General features: G+C 33.3%; 1 protein-coding gene across 6 annotated transcripts in view; it reads left to right on the forward strand.

Moving 5' to 3' along the window:
• Positions 1–26,585, forward strand: part of VPS13A (vacuolar protein sorting 13 homolog A) — a 204,475-nt gene that overhangs the window by 94,699 nt on the left and 83,191 nt on the right. For all 6 annotated transcript variants that reach the window (XR_012072042.1, XR_012072043.1, XR_004189589.2 and 3 more), the window contains exons 33-39: positions 43–347; positions 7,150–7,297; positions 10,211–10,361; positions 17,163–17,290; positions 17,643–17,812; positions 18,421–18,638; positions 19,325–19,557. Coding sequence is in view for 3 of the 6 variants with exons in the window: in XM_006209353.4 (XP_006209415.2) it covers positions 43–347; positions 7,150–7,297; positions 10,211–10,361; positions 17,163–17,290; positions 17,643–17,812; positions 18,421–18,638; positions 19,325–19,557 (1,353 nt within the window). In the remaining 3 variants the exon portion in view is untranslated. The remainder of the gene's footprint in view (positions 1–42; positions 348–7,149; positions 7,298–10,210; positions 10,362–17,162; positions 17,291–17,642; positions 17,813–18,420; positions 18,639–19,324; positions 19,558–26,585) is intronic.

A 26,585-nucleotide genomic window follows, 5' to 3' on the forward strand; every position in this document is an offset into this window, starting at 1 on the left:
TTAATGGTAGCCTTAAGACTGTAATTCTGATTTTCTTTATAGGCTTTTGTAGATAACTTTCAAGCAGGTAAACAAGCCTTGGCTGAGGCAACTGTTCAGGCAGCAGGAAGGGCTGCTACTGGTGTGAAAGAACTGGCACAAAGGAGCTCTAGAATGGCATTGGATGTTAACATCAAAGCCCCAGTTGTGGTTATCCCACAGTCTCCAGTTTCTGAAAATGTTTTTGTTGCTGATTTTGGGCTAATTACGATGACAAATACATTCCATGTGATAACAGACAGCCAGACCAACCCCCCACCCATTATTGATTTGATAACAGTAAAGCTGAGTGAAATGCGACTATACAGGTAAGCTTTTCATGGGTATGTTTATGTAGAAGGCAATCTTTTTCTGTCTTTTTACATTAAAGGCTTTGGTATCCTGAGTTTTCTGTTTAAAGTGGAATTTTATTATAACTGTGCTTAATTTTGTGATTCTCTTTCCCAAATACTTGTTGGCAAGATTAATTATAGGTTTCTAGTTTTTAAAAACCTAGACAGTTTTGGAAAATTAGTCATTAGGTAATTAGGAACACTAAAATTTATTACCTGAGGCAGTATATTTGTATTTATTTGTAGTTCTTTATAAATTATAAGGTTATGGAAGAAATGCAAGATTTTCTAATATACTTATTTGCCCTGCGAATACAGTATTACCTGAAGTATTCTATCAGTTTTGTGCTGTGGATCTGACATACTAATTAAACACACACATAGTAGTGTCTAATCTTATATATTCACTAGACATAAGTGAATATCTAGGTAGTTCCAGAATTTTATTATGTTATTTTTAATCATCTATTCTATATTTAAATGCCTTATTCATTTTTTAACTTGGATTCATCTCTAAACCTCTCACTTGCTCTTTTCTTTCCTCCTGTAATCTTTCTTTGATCTCATTGTGTTGGGTTTTTTTTCCCCTTTTATTTTTGTTGCTTTTCTTTGGCCTCTGGCAGGTCTGTCTCCCTCCCATTGTTCTTTCCATCAGTTGAATATTTTTAAAGCAGCTTTATGAGATATAATTGGCATGTGATAAATTGCATAAATTTAAAGTATATAGTTTGATAAATTTAACATGCATACATTTGTGATAGTAAGAGTAAAGTTGTGTTAATTCTTCCTTAAATATTTGGTAGAATTCACCAGTGAGGCCATCTGGGGCTAGTATATCCTTGTAGGAGGTTTTTAACTTTGATTTCCATTTCTTTAATAAACTTAAGGTTATTCAAATTATTTATTTTTTGAGTGATCATTGTTAATTTTTTCAAGAAATGTCTATTTCATCTAAGTTGTAGAGTTTTATGACATAAAGTTCATAATATTCCCTTCTTTCTCGTTAATATCTGTATTGATGTTACCTCCCTCATTCTTGATATTTATAATTTATACCTTTTTGCTAATCAGTCTGGCTAGAGGTTTGTCAGTTTCATCGATCTTTTTTTTTCCCTATGGCACACTTGGATATCCATTCTTTTATTTCCTTCTGGTTTTACTGAGATATAATTGACATAATAGCACTATGTAAGTTTCACGTGTACAGCATAATGATTTGACTTACATCTTACATACATAATGAAATGATTACCATGTAAGTTCATTAAACATCCATCATCTCATATGTATACAAAATTAAAAGAATGGAATAACTATTTTTTCTTGTGATGAGAACTCAGGATTTACTGTTAACAATTTCTATTGTTAATTATATTTATCATGTTGTATGTTTTATCCTTAGTACTTACGTATCTTATAACTGATAGTTTGTACCTTTTGACTACCTTCATCAAGTCCTCCCTCCTACTTCCTGCCTCCTACCCTCTTGTAACTACAAATCTTACTTCTTTCTCTGTTTGTTCATTTGTTTTGAAGGGTAATTGACTTACAGAACTATGCTAGTTTTTGTCACACAGCGTAGTGATTCAGTATTTTTATACATTTCAAAATGATCACTTTGATAGATCTAGGTTCCCATCGTCACCATACAACCATATTGGATAGTTATTGACCATATTCCCCACACTGTACATTCATACCCATGACTCATTTGACACTGAAAGTTTGTATCTCTTAATCTCCCTCATTTATTTTTCTCCTCCCCCCACCCCTCTCCCTTCTGGCAAGCATCTGTTTGTTCTCTGTATCTCTCTTATTTTTTGTTATGTTTATTCCTTTGTTTTGGTTTTTAAATTCAATATACAAGTGAGATCATATAGTAGTTTTCTTTCTATCTGTTTGTCTGACTTACTTCGCTTTACATAATACCCTCTAGGTCCATCCACGTTGTCAGAAATGACAAGATTTAATTATTTTTTAAGGCTGTGTGATATTCCATTTGTGTGTGTGTGTGTGTGTGTGTGTGTGTGTATTTCATCTTCTTTATCCATTCATCTGTTGATGAAAACTTAGATTGTTTCTGTATCTTGGCAATTATAAATAAAGCTGCAGTGAACTTAGGGGTGCATATGTCTTTTCAAATTAGTGTTTTCATTTTGTTTGGATAAATATTCAGGAGTGGAATTGCTGGGTGGCGCCAGTACCAGACAAAGCTGGCTGCATTGTTCAGGGTGTCCCATTGTTGGGCCACTGGTGGGCAGGGTCAGGGCCTACCAGTCCCAAGGCTGTTGCCCACCCACTGGTGGGTGAGGTCATGTCCTTGAGCAGGTGCCAGCCTACTGGTGGTCAGAGCTCGGTCTTGTGATCTTTTGTTGAGGAGCCTTGTGGTTCTGGAGCTGATGTCAGCACACAGGTGGGCAGGGCTGGATCATAAGGGAGTTGGCCTGCTGGTGGGTAGGGTTGTGTCAACACTTGGCTAGCTGCTTGTTATGGGATGTTCCAGGACTTGTTATGGGATGTTCCAGGCACCAGGACTGGTGCCTACTGGCTGGTGGGCTGGGCAGGGTCCCAGTGTTAATGAGCTAGAGGGAGGATTCCAGAATGGTACTTGCCTGCAGCCTTGTCCTTGTGGTTGAATGAGCACCCAAAAGTGGCTGCTGCCAGGGTCTTTGTCCCCAGGGTGAGTCCCAGTAGCCTCCTCCTTCTCTGGGAGGCCCTTAGCAGGTGAGTCTGACCCAGGTTCCTTTAAAATTACTACTTTTTTCCCTTGGTCTCAGAGCATGAGAGATTTTGTGTGCACCCTTTAAGAGTGGATTCTGTTTCCTACAGTCCTCTGACTCTCCCAAAAATATGCTCCACTGACCCTCAAAGCAATTCTGGGAACTCTAGTCTGGGCAGTCCAATGTTAGGGGTTGGACCCCTCACTCCTTGGGAAGAACCTCTGCAGTTGTAGTTAGCCTCTCATTTGTGGCCTACCTGGGTGTGTGGTTCTGTACTATACCCTGTCTGCACTCCTCCCTCCTGTGTTCTTGTGCTTCTTTCTTTGTATCTTTAGTTGCAGAAGAGCTTTCTACTAGTCTTAAGGTCATTCTCATCGGTAGTTGTTCTGTAAATATTTGTAATGTTGGTGTGTCCTTGGGAGACGGTGATCTTGGAGTCTTCCCTCTCCTCTATCTTGCCATTCCCTGGTTATTCATCCTTGATAGTCCAGTTTTATTATTAAACAACCAGCTTATTTATTTATTTAATGTGTTTAAGAATCAGCTTTTGTTTTTTTCTCTTGTTTTTTTTCTCTTTCACTGATTTCTGCTGTGATATCATTCCTTCTGCTTTCTTTGGGTTTAATTTTGCTAAGTTTCTTAGGTGGTGGATCAGATTATTGATTTGAACATTTCTAATATAGATATTTAGTGCTAACATTTTGGTGTTCTTTGTAGCTCTCTTCTCTCTGGCACTTGATCATGTGAGCTCTACCTGCCTTAGTTTCCCTGAACTCTCAGCTCTGTCTTCTCAACTCATGGACTTTACTGGTTATTTCTTGGCTTATCCTCCCCCGTCCCTCTTTTCCATGACCTGTTGAAGTTGGGGCAATCAAAGTGCTCATCCTGTTTATTTCTTGTGTCTCAGTAATCACTGTTGACTTCCTGATGTCCTGTGTCTTGAAAACTTTTTTTATATATTTTGCATATGTGTGTTTGGAGGGTAGGGAGCAGTTGTTTCAGGTAGGAGGGTAAATCTGATTCATGTTATTTTATCTTAGATGGAAGGGAAAATTTTCATTGAATATTTGAGTATTTATTAGCATGTAATATACCCCAGGCATAGTGTTAGGAATATGTAGTACAATAGTAAGCAGTCTTTACAAGGGATGAATAAATAGTACCTACCTCATTGGATTGTTGAGGTAGGTACTATTTAATGAATTTAATCAGCTGATGCATAAAAACAGGGTCACATTTAGATTTGGGAAGGTTGTAGAAAGTAGGTCAAAAGGGAGACAAAGTTGGAAATTGGAAGAATGGTTTATTCACATAAGAATTACATGTGACTCAGTGTAGGATAAGGAAGTGAGATAGTAGAGAACTAAGCAGCTATGAGAAATTTGAAAAGTAGAGTTAAAGGTAGCATTATTAAATGTGTGTCATGGTTAAAAGAGAGTAGTTAAAATTGACTCCAGGTTGCAGGTTTGTATAAAAAAAACCCTCAGTATTTGGTAATAATACAGTTCAGTGAACTATGACAGAGTAATGCAAAAAAAAAAAATAGTAGAGTGGTGATACTAACAAGTTCTCCAGTGGGCAAAGTAACTTGAAAATAATTACACGACTTATACATGAAGTTATATAGAACCAGATTTGGAACACATCTGAACATACGTGTCTGGATAGTAGGAGAGTATTCCGATTTCTAGATCTAGGCATCCTTAATAGTATTTAGCTAGTTACAGGAGCCATCAAAGTGAGTAAGATCACACAGAGAATTTCTAGAGTGGGACATGGTGAAACAGAGTGCTGAGGAATGTCAACATTTAAGGAACTGGCAGAAAAGAAATCCTCAAAAGAGGTTAAGTTGGAGCAAGCAGAAAGATAGGAAGGAAACCAGGAGAATGTGTTGAGGCAGCACTGAAGGTCACATTGATGTTGTAAACCATGAATTAACAGTGTATGATTTTTTTTTCATGCAGTACTTGATATTTGGTATTGAAATCCAACGGTCAGTTGGATTCAGGAAAGACAGTTTTTAGCAAGTGGTTATGACTGAAGATAATGGGACAGGATTTTAAATATTGTAAGTCATGTTGATGGATAATGGAGAGGACAGAAGTTGAAGATAAGAGGATACTGATAGAGTAAACGAATGTAGAGAGTGATTTATAGACTGCAGATTCAATAGTCTCAGAGTCTTCAGAAATGAGCACTCACTCGTTGTTGATAAATTATAGCAAAAATAGAAGGTGGTTAACACGGATGGTATTACTCTTAAAGGAATAGACGTGAGAGTGGAGGAGCATCATTTCAAATTAAGAAAAATGGTTTCTGTCTCTGAACTCTGAGGTAGGTAAGGTGTTGGAGAGAAATCAGACTTTAATAGAGCTTCATGGAAAGCTAGGTTTCAGTTAAGATAAGAAATGAATAATAAATTTAGTGAAGACATTGGAAAGTATAGTATGATATGTTCAATCAAATCTAGAGATTTCAGAAATTACAGGGAAATACTGAGGTGAGAGACTTCTATTTTAATAATAGGCTGTAGGTACATAGTAATAATTTTAAGCTTTGATGGCTCATTGACTTGGAGTTTATACTATGTAAAATTTTGAGTTTACTAACAATAGAATATTTATACATCTATATTTAATTACATCTTGTTTGACTTTAAGAAATGATGTTGATATGAATTAGATGTGAGTCTGTATTACAAATAGATTATTTTTAAAAGAGTTCACTAAATTTTTATAGAGCACTAAATAGTAATATGTATTATTTTTATGTCCAAAAAAGAATTAATTTTTAATTGAAGAAATACATAAAATGGTATTAGGGATGAACATAAAAACTGCTGACAATATGACCACCCAGAGATAACTACTATTAATAATTTGGTATGTTTTTCTACTTCATTATATCTGCACATATGTTTAAGTAAAGTATGAATTATATTGTACATTTTTAAAAACCTCTTGTGTTTGTTTTATATGCGGACTTGAATTTTTATTGATATACAGTTGACATACAATATTATATAAGACATAGATGTACAGTATAATGATTGACAATTTTTAAAGATTATACTCCACTTATAGTTACTATAAAATACTGGCTATATTTCCTGGGTTGTATAATCTATCCTTGTAACTCCTTTGTTTTTTTTGTGATACCACTTTATATTTTTAATATTGTGATTTTTAAAAATTCTTATTATTGAGATGTATCAGTTTACAATGTTAGTTTCAGGTGTACAACAAAGTGATTCAGTTATACGTATACATATATACATAGTTTTAGATTCTTTTCCATTACAACTCATTACAAGAAATTGAATATAGTTCCCTGTGCTATATAGTAGGTCCTTGTTCTTTATCTATTTTATATATAGTAATGTATATCTGTTAATCCCAAACTCTTCATCTATCCCTATTTCCCATTCCCCCCCAGTAACCACAGTTTTCTGTGTCCGTGAGTATATTTCTGGTTTATAAAGAAAATATGTATCTTTCCCCTCTCTAATTTTTTATATTCCACATATAAGTGATATCATATATTTGTCTTTCTCTGACTTACTTCCCTTAATATGAAAACCTCTAGATCTGTCCATGTTGCTGCAATTTGCATTTTATTCTTTTTATGGCTAAGTAGTATTCCATCGTGTGTATTTCTCATAAATTAAGGGGATGTGTGGTAATCTGCTATATATGTAAATCAGTGACTTTAAATGTTTTTATAATAAAGTCTTATATAATGTATGTTTATAGATTATATAGAGAGAAATCTTATTTTAAGAGTTAGTTGTCCAACTGGTATATTTTGGCAGTTTTTAACATATTGCAAAGTCCTATTTTAAAAATTCATTTTTCTTCAATATGGAGCACTTCAGCTCAGAAAATTACTGAGGTTTCTAGTGGGATGGAACATCTCATTTTGACATGGAAAATTTATTCAATTTTATTTTTCTCTTCACAACCAGTTATTGACTTCTACTATTTGTATGTGAAATGATTAATTTTTTACTATCTGATTATGTTAGAAACTATTCAAAACAATTTTATTTCTACTTATAGGACTCAATTTATTAATGATGCATACCAGGATGTACTGGATCTTCTACTGCCATTAAATCTTGAGGTGATTGTTGAGCGAAATTTATCCTGGGAGTGGTATCAAGAAGTTCCTTGTTTTAATGTAAATGCTCATCTAAAGCCCATGGAGGTAACTTTTGGATGCTTATTGATTTCTGTTTTGTTGATTAAGAAATATTGCTTGAGGGCATAAGACATTTTGCATGTCTTGGTTATATATTACCTTGGTCAGAAATGAAATAGTAGCTACAAAACCTAGAATTCATTGAGTGTTCTTCATTAAGTCAACAAATATTTGAGTGCCAACTGTGTATTAGACCCTGTACTAGATATTGGAGAACTGTGGCAAAGAAGTTGTGACATTGTCTCTGACTTCATGGAACTTAACAGTGTAATGCAGGGGTTGGTGGTGATGGTGGTGGTCCACAGGTGTGACAGACAGTAAAAAAAAAAAAAAAGAAAAAGTACACATGTACATAATTAAAATAGTTATAAATTGTGGTAAATTCCATGAAGGAACCAAATGTTAGACATGGTGCTACAGTAGTTAGATATATTAATATAGATCTTAGTGGAGAGGTCTAGGCTGGAAGTAATAATTTGGAAGTCATCATATTACAGATGGTATTTAAAGCTGTGGGAATATATTAAATAACCTAGGAAAGGTCCTAGAAGAATAGAGAGGTTGAAGATGAAAATGGCTGATGAGTCAGTAACAAAGGCATTAACTTTACTTCCCTACTGGTTGATTTTGCTTCACGAATCTCTAATGTAACTGTCCACAGGTTCATATTTTTCCCTCTTGACTGGATGGAAGTCAAAACTGTATCATATGCTTTGCTGAAGTGGTAGCTATTTGTATTATTTCTGGAAGATTTCTTTAAGAAATCTACTTAACAAATTCTCTTCCTCCCTCTGCTCCTCAGTTTCCCTTTCTGTTTCTCTCTATAAAAATTGTATTCAAAAAGAGAAAGCTGTCATTTTAAAGATTTCATATTTTTAGCTCAAAAATGTATTTAGAACATAAAACCTGATGATCTCAACTGAAAATCTTTAAACTCTAGTGTATAAGATCATATGGACTCCTTAACTTAAAAATGGACAATACCTTCTTAAATAATTGATGTCTCTTTATATTGGTAAGATGGCAGATAGAAAATTACAAAACATAAGTAGCATGCTCCACACAGCATACTGAGCAAATCCTCTCCCCATTGGGCCCTGTCATTAGGCAGAGTTGTGTGGCACAGCTGGGACACCATTTTCTTTCACTCTTCTCCAGGGAGAATCCATGCAGAATGTTCAGATGACGATGCAGACCATCTGCAAATGTCCAGCTGCCTTCCAGGGCAGATCAAATAGGGTCTTCCCTACACTGATCTACCTCAATAGTTAGCAGCTGTTGTAGCCCGTCCCCAGCTTCACATATACGAACCCACTTAGACATCATCCTGTGTATCACAGAGAGGTTGGAATCAGTTACTCTGATGCATCTAGCCTGAGTGCTGCAGTTTGTGATTTCTGATTTGTCAGAAATTTGGGGATAGCACACACAGTCCGTTCTGACACACAGAAGCCACAGACCAGCATTCCTTTGGTCCAGCTTCCTATGCTGAGCTGTTGGCAAGGGTGAAGAGTGATGATTAATGTCAGTATTTGGGGGGTATTCAGCATACATGTACTAATTGAAAGACATAGTTTAGAAGTTTTAATATTTAATTTCATCCTAATTTATGTGAATATACTGTTTTTGAAATACTTGCTATGTAATAATCACAAAATAAGTATCATGAATAAATGAAAATTTAAAAAACAAAAAACATAAGTAGCATGAATAAGGAATTAATCTTAAAACACTAGATTAGTTTATCACCTTCAGAATGCAATCAAAGGAAGCCTGATGCAAATAAAACTGGTAAATTTTGTGGAATTAAAGTTATCCCCTTGAGTTCAGTAAACATATCAATTTAAAACTGTAGGTTTTTGTTTTTGTTTTTTTACCTAATTGCTGTTGTATTAGAGTTCTCCAGAGAAATAGAACCAGTACGGTGTTTGAGTGTGTAAATCCTTGATCTAGATGCATTAGAATGACTTATTGAAGACTCGATTTTAACCTCTCCTTGACCCTGAAGTTGAGGTCCAGTAGGGGTCAAACATGTGGTCCCCTAAGGTGGGCTGCAACAGCTGCTTAATACTCATGTGAATCTTGTTGATAGGGAAAGACTCAATTTCTTTCTAGAGGGTCTGTCCCAGAAGGCAGCTGGGCATTTGTAGATGTTCTGAAGATAGATAGATAGATAGACAGACAGACAGACATATAAAATACATATATATTTATATAGCATATATAATACGTATCATTTGTATAACATCTAGAATAATATTTGACCAAATAGTTACATACTGCGACCCAGTCAGGTTGCTATAAAATTAATCATAGTTTTTAAGACGAGTCTTATGCTAGTCTAAAGATTTTAGTCTAAATTTGAAACTCACGGAGTTTTGAGTTAATGTGTTGAGTTCTTTAAGTGGACTTAAGCATGATACGTCATCATTTAAGCCTCAGCTTATAAAATCAGAGTTATATTCTTTACACCTAGGAGTTTTATGAGGTTCAGCTAAAATAATTCATGTAAAACATACTGTAAAATATTTTCCACTATATAAGTTTATTATTTTTGATTATTCTATATTTGTAAATCGAGGTGCTTACTAACCAAAAAGTACAAAGCAGCTACAATAATAATTAAAATATAGAAGTTCATTTTAAAGGTTAAAATTAGTAGGTTAATTGCTACATTCATGACAAAAAAGTTCATTCATAGCTTCATTGGTATTGGTATTTAATTTAGTTCTGTATTTTAAAAGCTACTAAATACACATGATCATTTAGAAAATGCACTGTTCAGTTAGTAGAATTGTCTGATATGTTAAAGTTTGGTTTTGTAAAGGTTTGACATGAAAGTCATTTTTTTTTGTATGAAAATTTTTAACTACATGAAATAGTTATGTTAAAATGGGTAAATCTTATTTTTTTTAACAGTTCATTCTTAGTCAAGAAGATATAACAATTATTTTTAAAACGTTATATGGCAATATATGGTATGAAGATGGTGGTAGTGCCTCAAATGCAGGAATAAAAGATCAGTCTAGTGTTACTAGTGGAATTACTCATGCTTCACACCGTACAGGAGGTATGTTCTTAACCTTAAATTAGTCCCCACCCCCCAGTTTTTCTTTCCTTCTATCCTTCTTTCCTTTCCCCCTAGTTCTAGTTTTGGGTAAACTAAGATTTATATATCTTTTCTATTTAGCTAATTCCGTTCAGGTATTTCTAATTTGTTTATTCATTCTGTTGACTTTTTTCTTAATTCAAAATTCCTAGTCTTGTAACAAAATTCCTTAGTATATGTTTATTCTTATCTCAACTTCCCTAAAATTCCTTATTTTCAATTTTTCTCCTCTTCCCCCATCTTCTCCCTTATTCCTAGTGCAGCATATATTCCAGATGGAGTATTTTATATTGATATTAGGAGTATCAGAATATTAGAGGTGTCAAGAGAGGATGATTATTAGTAAATGATGGATTTCAACAAATATTTGAAAGATGGATGGATGGAATAGAACAGAGGGAACTGTAACTCAGAAGGAGACTGCATCCAATGTTGGATTTAATTTGCTATGTGGAACCCTGACTAGGTTCTAAGTTGAGCACCAGCACATACAGCAAATTGGGTTAATTAGAACTTCTGGGATGATTTTGCTTTGTAAGAATAAAATTCTCCTCATTCTGGCATTTTGGGGGAACCCCAAACCTGCCTACCTCAAACTTAAACTTATTAGTTCACAAGACTCATGTGTAAAGCCCTGAAATATTACATAGTTTTTTCAGTCAGAATCCTAGCCCAGAAACAACCTTACATTAATTACATTATAGGAAATTCCATTCTTACTAGCTAGAATAACCAACCCAGTCCTTTGTTGTTAAATATTAATGGTCAGACATGAAGAAAATCATAAGAACCTAAGTGTGAAAGCAGCCAAGATAAACAGAACAGTGTTTCCTGAATGAATCAGAAATAATTGAGGGAACAAGAGAGAATGTGAACAAACAGAAAACAAACTCTCATAATCAGAGGATTTTGAGAATATAAAATGAATCCTACCATCACTACCTTTTGCCTTCCCAACATAAGAGTTATTGGAAACTAAAATTATGATTGCTGAAACTTTAAAACAAAACAGTTGCATTAAGCATGGGGTTAGAATGTGAGTACTGAGTTGTAATATATATATTACTGAATATATTAATCTCCTGTAACATCGAGGAAAAATAAAAACAGGAACGGAAAATGATTTAGAGTGATGGAGCTTTAGTTCAAAAAGTCCAATTCCAGAATAATAAATATTTTAGGAGAAAGACTGAGAAAATGGAAGAGAAGACTCTTACAAAGAAGTAATAGAAGAAAACCCTCCAGGGCTAAGTAAATATTGAAACAAATTCTTGGATATAAATAATCTACCAAGTTTCAAGCCGATCAAAGGCTCCTTATGCAAACACATTTTTATGAAATGTCATAACAACAAAGGTAAAATTTTTAATTTAGGAAAAAACCAAGATGCCTATTAGAGGCTTGGGAGAAAGGGGACTGGAATCAGACTTATCATTAGTGAAACTTGATGGGATGGGTTGGGATGGATGGAGGATAAAAGACAATGGAGTAATATAGCCAAATTTCTAAGGAAGATGGTTTTGAAGTTAAGGGTGTATAGATGGCAAAACCAACATCCGAATGGGAAAAGAATATTCAGATTTCCAGTGACTCAAAGTTTGCTTTCTTTTACCCATTCCTCAAGAAATTACAGGTATACCTCATTTTATTGCGCTTCTCAGATACCGTGTTTTTTTAACTGATTGAAGGTTTATGGCAGCTGTGACTTGAGCAAGTCTGAGTGCCATTTTTCCAATAAAATTATGTTTAATACATGTACATTTTTTAAGACTTAATGCTGTTGCACTCTTAATAGACTACAGTATAGTGTAAACATTGTTTTTATATGTACTGGGAAATCAAAAATTCGTGTGACTCGCTTTGATGTGATACTGATTTTATTGCATTGGTCTGGAACTGAACCTGCAGTATCTTTCACATATGCTGGTAGTTTGAAAATATATTCTAGCAAAGCAAACAAGGAATCCGGGAAATAGGAAAACATAGGATCCAAAAACAATAGACTTACCCAGGAGGGCATTAAAAAGGAATCCCAAAATTATCTGTGTTACTGGGCTAGAAGGACTTGGGAAAGAGGAATTCAGAATGCTTTAAGAAAAAAAGGGAAGAATGTCTTAAAGAAGAAAAATATGTAAATTCTATGTAATATGTCGAATGAGTTAATTATACTACGTAAGTGAAATGGGAGAATGAGGAATTAATTAGCTATATTATATGGGTGAGGAAGACATGTATTCTGTTCCTAAGAAGGGAGAAATCTGTACTATATATTCTGGTACAGAAGTGAAGTGGACTAAATTTTGCATGATTTTGAGCCATCTTTAGAATGTGTGAAGAGATTCTCTCTGCTGTTTTGAGAGATACACAAGTTGTGATGTTGTAGCATCAGCAGAAGTATAATAAGCTATTAGTCTCTTAATTTAAAATTATTACATAGCCATAGTTAAACAACACGTGCAAGACTTACTATGTAAATAAGTATGTAAGTGTTGTTAACTGTTAAGGTAGAAATAATGACATACATGACCAAAGTTGGAAAGAGGAAGATGGGACAGGTAGAGGAAATGATAAGGATTTAAGTAGAGAGGAGTATAAAGCCAATGTCTAAAATGGATGGAAAAAATAAACATTTAAATATATTACTGTTTTAATCCTTTTCTTCTGGAAATGTTTACACGTACATCAAAGTAGAAGGAATAAGGTAATGAGCCTACAGGTATCCATTACCCAATTTCAACACTTAGTATCATGTGGCTGCTTTTATTACTGCCAAAATTCTCCTCTTTTTCTTCCCCCAACTCCCAGCCCACTAGATAATTTTAAAGCAAATCTCATATGTTACACCTTTAATTACTATTCATCTATAAGCAGTGTGAACTTTACTTTTTGAATATAGTCATAGTAACATCATCACTCCTAAAACATTTGCAATACTCCCTTTAAAACATGTAAATATCTAGTTAACTTCAAAAAATCTAGTTAACTTCATATTTTTTCCTGATTGTCTCATAAATTTCTCTTTACAAGTTTTTTTAAATAAGTTTGAACGAATTAATGCACAAATAAAATGAAATAAATTTAGATGTGTATTACTAATAACAGCTTCAGAATATATTCAGCAAAAATTGACAGCTAGAGGAGGAAATAAATACACATATGCAAAATCATAGTAGATTATTTAGCACATCACTCTTAGTTAATTGACAGACTATAGACAAAAGAAATCAAAATATAGAATATTTGAATACTGTTAACAAGCTTGACCTAGTTAACATTAATATACTTCACTCAACAATTGCAGAATACACTTTTTTTTAAGGACTTCTGGAATATTCACAAAAATAAACCATTTGGGGGGGCCATAAGGTTTTCTGACCAAATGGAATTAAGTTAGAAATCAGTAGCAATGGGATGTCTAAAAAGCTTCAAATATTTGGACATTAAATAATTTTGAAATAACAGATGGGTCCAAAAACAAAGGAGAAGGAAAATCAGAGAATTATTTAAACTGAAAGATAATGAACATAAAACATGTCAAAAGTTGTGGAATGCAACTAAAGCAGTGCCGAAAGAAATTTGGAGCCGTAAAGGACTGTACTGGGAAAGAATAAGAGTTAAAAATCAAAGATCAAATCTTTCACTTCAGAAAACTAGAAGAAGAAGAGCAAATCAAACTAAAAATAAAGGCAGTGATACAGAAAACAGTAGAAATCAATGAAAAAGAAACAAACAGTAGAAAAAATAACAAAGTGAAAAATCATTTTCATTGGAAAGACTAATAAAAATTGATAAATTCTTAGCAAGACTGGTGAGAGAAAATGAATGATAAATATCAGAATTAAATAGATTAACTGGCTGTAATATAGTTTTTTGAATTTATTGCACTGATGCTATAAAATCTGGACTTTGTGGTAATCTGTCCCTAAATAAGTGTTGTTTTCTCTCCTTCAGTGTTACTGTAAACAGTGACACCCATGTAGCATATGTTTGACTTTTCTTTTTAATGTTTCATGTGAAAACTACAAACTACCTTAATTTACATGTTTCCTCATTGTAAATAAGCTTTTCTTCCTATCCAGATTTTTTTTGTGTATGTGTGTTTTACCGGTTAAATGCTTTTGTAGTTTAATCCTGTATTATCTCTTTTACTTTGTTTTGCGTATAGGGAAAATAGAAAAGTTGGGATCTCCCCCCAAAAAGCTAATTATGCTAACACAGCATGCTAATTATGTTGTTAAGAATTTTTATAGCTGTGTCATGAGAGATATTTGTGTGTGATGCTCTTTTCTTGAAGTGGCTTTTTCTGTTTTGGTTTTTGGTACCAGGGTAATGCTTGCTTTCTAAAATGCATTAGGAAGTGTTACTTTTTCTAAGTGTGATATTGACTACATAGAAAACCCTAAGAAGTCTTCAACAAATTCCTAGAATTAAGAAATCAATTTAGCATTTTTAACAAGATACTATGTTAATATATAAATATCAGTTGTATCAGTGACAATTAAGAAATAAAATTAAAACTATTTTCAATAGTGTCAAAAAATAATATACTTAGGAAGAAGTTTAACGAAATTATGAGACTGTTACACTGAAAAATACCAAATACTGATAAGAAAAACTAAGTGACTTAAATATATGAAGAGATATGCCATGTTTGTGCATTGAAAAATCTCATTGTTAAAATCTCAGTATTGTTTAAATGTCACTTCTCACCATGTTGATTCATAGATTCAACATAATCCCAATCAAACTTTAACAGAAATCGAAAAATTACTTAAAAAATTATATAGAAATGCTAAGGATTGAGCCATATATGTATGTATGTATGTATGTATATATATCTGTGTATACACTATATATACAGAGAAAGAAGAACAAAGACATACACTCTCGAATTTCACAATTTATAGTAAATCTTCAATAATTAAGTCGGTATGGAAATAGCATAGCATAGAAAAATAGATTTGTAAAACAGAATAGAAAGTCGAGAAGATATACAAGTAAACTTACTTTCAACAAGGACTAGACAATAGGGAAAGGATGAACTTTTTAACAAATGGGGCTGTTGCAACTAGGTAAATGTAGGAAAAATTGAACCTTGTCCCTTCACATCATACACAGAAATTAATTTGAGATGGATAAAAGGCATATATTTGAAAGCAAAAACTTTTAAACTTCTGGAAGAAAGCATGAAAGAATATCTTCATAGGATAGCCAAAGATTTCTTGGGTAGATACAAAAGCTCTAATCATGAAAGGAAAACTTTATAAAGTAGACTTCAAAATGTTAAACTTCTGCTCATCAGAAGATAGTATTAAGATTGTGAAAAGTTAAGCTTCAGACTAGGAGACACGTTCATGATACATGTATCTGACCTTATTCTTTTATCTAGAATACATGAGAACTCCTTGAAATTAGGGACTTTTTAAAAAAACGAAATAATGACCAGAAGATTTGGCTACTTGGGAAGAGATATGTTAAATGGACAATAAGCTCATGAAAAGGTGCTAATACAGTTATTTTTCAGGAAAACTTCAGTTTACCAAACTAAAGTTTAAAAGACTGACACCACCAAATGTTAATGAGAATGTGAAACAGCTGAAACTCTCAAATATTGCTGTCAGAAATGTGAAATAGTATTAACTATTTTTGAGAGTTTGGCAATTAATATACACCTACTCTATAACAAGCAATTACAGGCCTAAGTTTTTACCCACACCCCACTCCAAAGTAAGTGCATATGTACACAAAATTACTTACCTTGTAATATATGCAGATTTATCCATAATAGCTCAAATCTGGAAATAACCCATATGTTTTTTGATACTAGAATAGATGAATTGTTTATTTTTCATACTATGTATTTTCATAGAATGCATTTTCAGAGTGCATCAGAAAGAATGAGCTACTGAAACAAAATAACATGTCAGTTGAAAGAAACTAAACATGAAAGAGTATGATATATTACTTCATTTATACAGAATTTAAGAACAAACAAAACTCATCTAAGGTGATTGAAATTAGAATGGTAGGAAAAATGGAACTTTCTGGAGTGATACGAATGTTCAGTATCTTTATTGGAGTGTTAATGATATGAATGTACACATTCATCAAATCTCATTGAATTTTTCAGATAAGATCTGTGTATTTCACTGATACAAATTTTGCCTAAAGTAAAAAAATAAGCTACCTGGCATGGTGGTACTTGTTTCTGGAGTCAGGTAAAACAAGAATTAGCAATTGCTGTGTTTTTATTATATGTCCATTTAATACATACCATGTGTATATAATATGTTGTTTATATAAAATTTAGAGAAAATTAAATTTTGGATCCTTTTGCTTAGTGGAATGATTTTTCTAAATGTCATCTAGTTTATCTTGTTTGGTTTTATTTTTTGAAATAAAATTTAAATTCCAAACTCATATACCACATACTCTAGTACACGATTTATACATGCTATTTTGCTTAATTTGCGAAACAAACTCAGTGATTACTTCTCTTATTCCCATTTTACAAAAATTAAACCAAGAGCTTTTTAACAATAAACCAAGAGCTTAATTAATACTCCCATGTTTTTATGTAATGAATGCTAAGCCAGGAGTTAGTGAGTTCAACATCTAAATTGTTAAACCTTAAAAGTTTTTTGAAAAACATTATATTATACCCATTTATTTAATAATTCACTTAAATCTATTTCAACGCTGTTTTAGTGAGTTCCACTATCTGACTTTTTTCTTTTATCCAATAACTTTAATTTTTCCAAGGAACAACTGTAGTGACAGCTGCTGTGGTGGAAGTACATTCACGTCCTTCTCAAGTTAAGACAACACTAAATATGAGTTTCAAAACTGATTATCTTACCATGGTGCTGTATAGTCCGGGTCCTAAACAGGTAAGTTGAAGAAGAAAAGAAAATATATTTTCACTTGGTGAAAATTATATAGGCGAATGTCTATTAAAATAGCATTTGTGAGTATTTCATGTATATTTTGGAGTATATCTGTTCCTCAGAAAAGTTACTGATCTTTTTGCTTTAATAATAAAATAATTTAACCATTTCCCTTTTAAAATGAATTATCTTTCCTATAGCCAGTGATATGAAGAATAAATTTTTTAATTAAAGTTAATATTCTTTTGCCTTTCATTATGAGCACTTTGGAGATATAGAATGTGGTAGTTTATATCTTAAAACGTGTTTTACATTTGTTTTTGTGTCAAATTTTGATTGATTTCCTCTTCCACAGACTTCCTTTACAGATATTCGTGATCCTTCTCTGAATCTTGCTGAATTTAAGTTGGAGAATATTATAAGTACTTTAAAAATGTATACAGATGACTCAACGTTTTCTTCCTTCTCATTAAAGAACTGTATTTTAGATGACAAAAGGCCTCATGTCAAGAAGGCGACTCCTAGGTAATAGTGTTCTGAGATTTTACTTGAGAAATGGTTGATATATTTTATAGAATTTGTTCCCAACGTTGCATGTTCATTTTCTGGGTACATCCTAAGGTCCTCAGAGATTCAGTGCAATTGAGTCCGTGGTTCTAAGTCAACATTTAAAATACCCTGGTTCAATCTGCCCTCTTAGCACAGCAGGCAGCGCATCAGTCTCATAAAATACCCTGGTTCAGTTATGTGCTTTTCTTACTGAGTGTTTGATTGGTTGGGTAAATAGAAATGATCAATACAATTAAATTGGTTTTTAAGTTAATCTGTATTATCTAAATTATTAATCCATGCAAACTGTAATGGGAAACATGAAAAATTGAGAAGAAAAAATATGCTGAGGTTGAAAATTCTGATAATTTCTTAAGGATGTACTTCCTAATTTATGAAACATTTGTGCTCTTGAAGTCTGTAAGTCTGTGGTTTGGAGTGCTCTGTGAACTTCCTTGGAGAAATGACTTTCAGAGTGCTGGTTTGCTGTCCATGAAGGGGATAAGAGATCTTTGAATTTTATTGATGCGTTTGGTTTATTTGTAAGATACTCATAGGAATTGTTATTACGGTGTTTTTTTCAGAATGATAGGACTGACAGTTGGGTTTGACAAAAAGGACATGATGGATGTACGGTATAGGAAAGTCAGAGACGGATGGGTGGCTGATTTAGTCCTTCAAGAAATGTATATTTGTGCAAGTGTAGAATTTCTCCTGACCGTTGCAAATGTCTTTCTTGAGGCCTACACCACAGGCACTGCTGTAGAAACCAATGTTCAAACATGGCCTGCTAAAGAAGAAGGTAAGTTATTAGCTGAAATATTTGATATCTGTGTTATTAAAGTGCTGTAATAGCACTTACCTTGATTAACCTTCTAGATGATGAAGTTAAGTGGATTAATAAGTTAAAAATCTTTATTTTTCAGAGGTTAAGAGGAAAACTTAAATGTATTTTCTGATAGGATATACAGTTTGCATGTTTTTCAAGGTGTAAATATATATTGGGCTTAAAAATTATGAGATCTGTATTAAAATAAGTAATTGTACTTTTCTGAAGACAATATTTTGAAAGAATTTGTTGGAGGTAATCAAGGAGAAGGAATAACAAATCAGCCACTACTTCTCATACTTAAAGATAGTACTTTAACTTAAAGTCCTCTTTTATTTTTGTTATACTTATAGTTTTCTACTATCTTTTACATATTTCATTCATTGTGGTATAGTGAAAACTGTCAAGCTGAGAATTGGAAACTAGATTTATTTCCAGGTCTGCCATTAAATGGTGGAGTTTTTTCCCCCACATTTTAAAATGTTCTATGGCTATAGCTTCTTCAAATCTTGTACTCAAAGAGTTGCACTAAATTCCTTTGGGACCTAAGATTTTTCATTTTACTTTTTACTTAGGCTTAATGTTTTCCTGTAAATAATAATTTTTGATAAATAATAAATATTTATAGCTATTTTAAAACGTTTTAATTTCTATTTTAGTGCCTATACAGGAATCAGAGAAGTGGGAAATTAATGTCCTTATTAAAAATCCTGAAATTGTGTTTGTGGCTGATATGACAAGAAATGATGCTCCTGCCTTAGTCATTACAACACAATGTGAAATTTGTTGGAAAGGTGACTTTGAAAATAATACAATGACTGCTGCCATTAAAGATCTCCAAGTCAGAGCATGCCCATTTCTTCCAGTCAAGAGAAAAGGAAAAATCACTACTGTGAGTTTACTATTTAATCATCTACTTAATTGTAAGCTATATTGTATATAGTGTATACCACTTTAGGAAACTGCCTACCTACTTTACAACTTTTCTCTGTAAAATACCTTCTTTCTGCTTGGAGAGCCTAGATTATTATTACACCATCTTTGAAACTTTGTCATTTTTCCAGTTGTTCCTCATTGTTTTATCTATTTGTAGGAATAATCTCACTAAGAAGTCGCTTTTTTCTTGACACTTCTAAATTAAGATTCTATTCTGACTTTCTAATCAATTCTGCACTGCATTTAAGCCTTTGAGACTTTCTACCAATTGTTTGTTGTGTTGTTTCGGTTTTATTATTTTTAATTTTTTTCCCCCTCTGGACATTTTTGCTCAGATGTGTTATTGCTTTTCTCACCTATGGCTGATTTGAACTATCAGCTATTTGCTTTGACAACTTCACATTTGTATTTTATTTTTTAGTACCTCTTGGCCTTCCTCTTCTTCATAACTGTTTAAAATTAATTTCTTCAAAGATATCTTTTCAAGTTAACTATCTGACTTCTAGTACTCTTATTAAACACTAATAAAAATGGTTAGGTTTCTACAGGAGTAATAGAGGTATAAATATTATCAACAGAAATGTAAGATGTGATTTTGTCATAAGTAAATACGTGCATATTGGTTAGGATATAGGATGGACTGTCTCCCTAGTTTCCAAGGCTGATGGCTCACCCCTAAGCAAAGGGAGGAAATAGAAAATGGAGGGCATACTGATTCTCTTTTAGGTGATGACTCAGAAATTTAACATATATTTCTTCTATTCATATCCTTTTGGCTTGAATATAGCTGTACGACCACCCTTTTCTGCAACAAAAGTTTGGAGAAGGTGGTCTCTTTTTTTTTGAGCTACCTTAGGCTCAGCTAAAACTTCTCTTATTGAAGAAGAAAAAGAGAACAGGTATGAGGTGGCAGCTAGAGGGTCTTCTCACAGTCCACTCAAAGATTTCTTCCTTTGTCCACAAAAGTAATCCATACTTGTCTTTGTTCAACCATAGAACATACTCACTTCTTCCAAGAGAAGAATTACATGTTACATATATTATATGTTATAGGTGTACAATATAGTGATTCACAATTTTTAAAGATTATACTCTATTTATAGTTATTTTAAAATATTGGCTATATTCTTCATGCTATACAATATGTCCTTGCAGCTTATTTTATACCTAATAGTTTGTACCTATTAATCCTTTACCTCTCTATTGCCTCCCTCACCACTGGTAACCAGTAGTTTGTTCTCTCTGTGAGTCTGCTTTTTTTTGTTGTTATATTCACTACTTTGTTGTATTTTTTAGATTCTACATTCAAGCAATATCATATAGTATTTGTCTTTCTCTGACATATTTCACTTAGCATAACAACTTCCAGATCCATCCATGTTGCTGCAAATGCCAAAATTTTTCTCTTTTTAAGCTAAATAGTGTTTCATTGTGTATATATACCACATCCTCTTGATCCATTTGTCTGTTGATGGACACTTAGGTTGCTTCCGTATCTTGGCAGTTATAAACAATGTTGCTGTGATCATTGAGGTGCGTGTATCTTTTCAAACTAGTGTTTTTATTTTCTCCGGATATATGCCCAGGAGTGGAATTGCTGGATCATGTGGCAAGTCTGTTTTCAGTTTTTTAAGGAATCTGCGCACTCTTCTCCGTGGTGGTGGCTGCACAAATTTACATTTCCAACAGTGTACAAGGATTCCCTTTTCTCCAGAGCCTCACCTACATTTGTTATTCGTATTCTTTTTGATGATAGCCATTCTGACAGGTGTGAGGTGGTATCTCATTGTGGTTTTGATTTGCATTTCCCTGGTGATTAGCAGTGCTGAGCATCTTCTCATGTGCCTGTTGGCCATCTGCCTTTCGTCTTTGGAAGAATGTCTATTCAGTTCTTCTGCTCATTTTTTAATCAAATTTTTTTTGACGTTGAGTTTTATGAGATGTTTATACATATTGGATATTTAACTCCTTATCGGTCATATCACTTGCAAATATTCTCCCATTCAGTAGGTTGTTTTTCATTTTGTTAGTGGTTTCCTTTGCTCTGCAAAAGCTCTTGAGTTATATTAGGTCTCATTTGTTTATTTTTGCTTTTATTTCCTTTGCTTTATGGAAGGGATCAAAAAAATAATGCTGCAGTTTATGTCAAATAGTGTTCAAGTGTTCTGCAAGTCTTCCTCTAGGAGTTTTATAGTAGTGGTCTTACATTTAGGTCTTTAATCCATATTGAGTTTATTTTTGTATATGGTGATAGAGTGTTCCAGTTTCCTTCTTCTACATTAAGCAGACTTTTTAAAAATAGGACTTTACAACTTGTAGGCGGATTGTTGCTTTCCCACAAGTTTCTTCCTTCACAGATGGAAACAAGTCTAAAAATGGGATATCTTTAAGTGGGCATCCATATAAGGGAAACATTTATGATTATAGGAAATTTTGAAACAGAAGTCTAAAAAGGGATATCTTTAGCTGGGCATCCATATAAGGGAAACATCTATGATTATAGGAAATTTTGAATAGGAATCTTTGAAAAGATTATTTACGGTCAACTAGATGTTTTAGCAATGTATATATTAGTGGGGAGGGTGTAGCTCAAGCAGTAGAGTGCATGCTTAGCATGCCTGAGGTTCTGGGTTCAATCCCCAGCACCTCCTCTAAAAATAAATAAGTAAACCTAACAACCTTCCCCTACCAAAAAAAAAAAAATTAGGAAGCTATGTATATTTTGATAAGTTGCAATTTGTTGAACTTCAATTGGTATCATAGTCATTTTATATTAGAAAAAAGTTTCTTAATTCATCATTCGTCTCTCGGGTTCATTTCATGTGTGCTTATTAAAGATTCATGAACTTAAAAAAAAAGATTCATGAACTTCAAGAAGACGTATGGAGAATGTGGTATATATACTTTTTTCCTATTAGAATTTAATTTCAGAGGATAAATGACCGTAAATTTTCACAATTATTAACATAGGATATTCTCATCTTTGCTATCTATAGACTATAAATTTACTTATGTCTGTTTCACCAATTAGGTTTTATAATAATCTTTAAAATTCTTAAATCCTTTAGGTATTTTAAATTTTCCTTTTTTAAAAAGCTAAATCATGATCCAGATATATGATTTATTTTATATCTATTATAAATAGTTGTCAGCTTTTTCATGAATTTATCTTACTCTCTAACTTTTCTAAACTTATTACTTGTACTAATATTTTTATTAATATTAGACTTACCAAAAATCATCTGCAAAAGCTACATTCTTGTTTATTGATTCAATGGCCACAAGGATTCATCCTCATTGTATTCCTGTGTTAAAAGCGAGGTGATAGTACTATAATTTTAATATTTTCTTTTGAATTTAAATATGAGACCCTTAGTATGTTGATAAAATTCCACATGAAATTTTGAGAGAATCTTAATCATGAATAAGTGTTGAATTTTTTTGATTGCTTACTGCTATCTGTTGAAAAAACAATAGTAGTTTTTATTATTATGAAGATAAATTACATTGATTGTCCTATGGCATACCAGCCTTACATTTATGGGTTAATCCTAAATTTGAGGATATTTTAGTTTGTTCTTGTATTCTGTTTGTTAATTAGAACTATATATAGAAGACTATATATAACTGTTCTGAAGTAGTAGGTAAGGGAGACTTCTCAATAGAAAGGACATTTATGCTGATGCCTGAAAGATGATGAAGTTAGTTAAACGGGAATAGAGGAGTTACCAGAGTATGTTTCAGGATTAAGGGATACTGTATGCAGAGTACCTGGGTTCCAGAGAGTGCAAGTTCCCACCACACATCTACCCACATACCAACATCTATCCTGTTATATCCTAACTTTTTTCTTAGTATTTAGTCATCCTCAGCTTGAAGCAGCCCTTCCCACCACCAAGGCAGTGTTTTTAAAGTAGAGAATTTATAATCAGCTCTTGTAGGCTTCTGTAGATGTTAGCTTAAGATTGCTTCTTTGAAGGGGAAGCAGTATCATCAGGAAAGAAATGCACCAGTAGTAAAAATCATACGAGACTGGGAGCAGTATGGTGAGAGATGAGAGTAGGAAGGAGGAAAAAAAAATGATGGAAATATCAGTAAAGTCACAATGGATGTAGCTGGAGACAATAAAATCATACTAGTAGGAAAATAATTCCATTTTAAGAAATGTTTCCACATTATTAAGTTGATCTATATGGACTATATTATGGAAAATTTGACTGTAATATAGTTTTGGCATGAACATGTTTACTGTTAAGGACCAGCTGCATTTTTAATTCTAGGTAGCTTAATTAGACTTGAAAATATAGGAATTGGCTAAGGATCAAAGCACACCTTCATGTTTATTTGGATGAAGGAACTATTTAAAAAGCCAATTAAAAATTTCCAAGTTATAAGAAATTTTTATATGTGTTTATAATAGTATTTTTGTTTTTATTTTTTGCCTTTTCTAAAAAGACAAAATAACACAAATTTTTTGTTTAAAGTCTTAGATTATATATTGCAATGTGGTTATAATTTTCTATCCCTGAAGTTTAAAGAAATAATATACTGAATATTTAAGTCATGTACCAGTTGATCTTTCTGATTTATTAGAATAGTAGTAGATTTTGATGTGCTTTCTTTGGAGAATAGGTTTAGAGGTGATATATATATATTTTTTTCTGATTTATTTTCCATCTTTAATGTAGGCAGAATTCCAAGATGGCTTTCAAGATTTCTGCCTCCTGTTGCATGTGCTCAGTATGGTTTCCTTCCCTTGAGTGTGGACAGGACCAATGAATATAGTTAGATTACTAATCATTTAACTTTAACAAAGAGAGATTCTCAGTGGACCTAACCTAATTTTTAAAATGGTGAAACATCAGAGAGATGCTTTTCTGCTGGCCTTGAAGGAGCCAACTGCCATGTCAGTAAGGACACATGTCAGGAACCTGTGAGGGACTAATAGGAGTAGAAAGTAGTCCCTGGCCAAAAGTTAGCAAGCAAATGGAAATCTCAGGCCTGGCCCACAAAGAAATGAATTCAGCCAACAACATGAAGGAGCTTGGGAACAGATCTTTCCCTAGTCAAGCCTCTAGACGAGGACACAGCACCCTGACATCTGATTTCAGTGAGATTCCTGACCCCTGAAAATGGGTAGATAATAAATTTGTGGTATTTTAAGCCACTAATTGTGTGGTGATTTGTTGTATGTGGCAATAGGAAACAAATACAGATTTTTGTATATAAGCAGTATGCTGTTGTAGCAGTTATTTAAAATGTGGGGGCAGCTTTGGAACTGGGAAGTAAGCAGAGAAATGTAGAAGTTGGAGGAATTTTGAAGAGAATGATAGAGAAAGCCTAAGTTATGTTGAACTCTCTTGGTAGAAATATGGTCATTTAAGAATGCTGCCAGTGAGGACTCAGAAGGAAGTAAAGGACATGTTATTGGAAGTAGGGGGATGGCTTGATATGTACTGACAGAAAGCTTTGCTAATTGTGTCTTGGAGTTATGTGAAAAGGAGAACTTGTAAGTGACAAACATAGGTATATAGCTAAGGAGATTTCCAAGCTGCCTGATTTGAAGGTTCTGTCTGGTCTCTTATTGTTTATAGAAAAAATGCTAGAGCAGAGAGATAAATTTGAGGGGAAACAGTTAAACAAAAAGAACCAGAACTTAATGACTTTGATAATTCTCAGCCTTCCAAATAGCATATGGTGCTAAAAGTCAGAAATGTGCCATAAGTGTAGCACAGAGAAAAGAATATGTAATTGCATAACTTTTTGCTAAACCTCAGATTAAAAAGTCATAGAGTAATCAGTCACACAAAGGGCCCTTTCAAGAGATTAATGTGTGTTTCACAGATCTTTTCAGTCAAACCAGAGGAGGGCCTCTGGGAATCATAAGGATGTCTTCCCTTAACCATATGAGCAGAAAGCCATGATCATCTAAAAAAGATCTGTGAATGCAGCTTAAATGAAATGAAACCTCATAAAATGTATAGAAAGCCCTCAAGGTCCTTGAGAAAATTGTTTTAGGAGAAACACTGCGAGCATGGACGGAGAGAGACAGAGTATAAAATAGAGACTCTTGGACCCCTCAACATTCTACTGACAGGAAGCAGAATGATATAACTACTCAGCTGCAAATTTGTGCTACCTTTTTTGAAAAAAGGAAGGCTATCTCAGAGAGTGCAGTTGAAAGCCACAGAGAATTGTTCGTAGATTTTGAATCTAATCAAGAAACTCATCTACCTGGCTGGATTTCAAAACTGCTTTGGACTAGTGTTGGGCTACACCTTGCAGACCTAAAAGGCTTGTACTCACCCCTCTTCAAGATGGAAGAAAGAGCCCGGAGTTAGTGACAGAGACATCAGTGGTTTAATGGATAGGGAGAGATTACATATCATAAGCAAGGTCCTGGAGTGACTTCTCACCATTGTGCAGTGGATGGTGTGCAGAACTTTGGACTACAATGGGAGAAGACTGTTAGGAACCTTAAGAGAAAGTAAATATATTTTGCATTTGGAAGGACCATGAGTAACTAAGGACTGCAGGACAGATTTATGCTTACTATAGTTAGGGAAAACTCAGTTAATTTATAATTATATTAAGAATTATTTAGTAAATCTAGTGTGTTTATATTTTTTCTTATCTTTTGTAGCTTGTCCTATATAGATCATTTCATTTTATAATGGAAAAATACCATGATAAAATTTTATTTTAGTACTTCAGTCTGCAGTTGAATCCACAAAAAAGAACCTGTGGATACAGACAACTAACTGTACTATTCCCTTTTTTTTCCTTTTGAGGTAATACTGGTATAGAACATATAAGTTTCATGTATACAGTATCTTTTTTCTCCTTCTGCATACACAATAGCATGCTCACCAACAAAAATTTAGTTTTCATCATTCTCCATACAGTTGACCCCTTTTACCCATTTTGTCCCCTGATCTTCGCCTCTGTAACTTCTACTCTCGTTCGCTGTATCTATATATTTGT

This window comes from Vicugna pacos, chromosome 4 (genome assembly GCF_048564905.1).
Source record: "Vicugna pacos chromosome 4, VicPac4, whole genome shotgun sequence".
NCBI lineage: Eukaryota > Metazoa > Chordata > Mammalia > Artiodactyla > Camelidae > Vicugna > Vicugna pacos.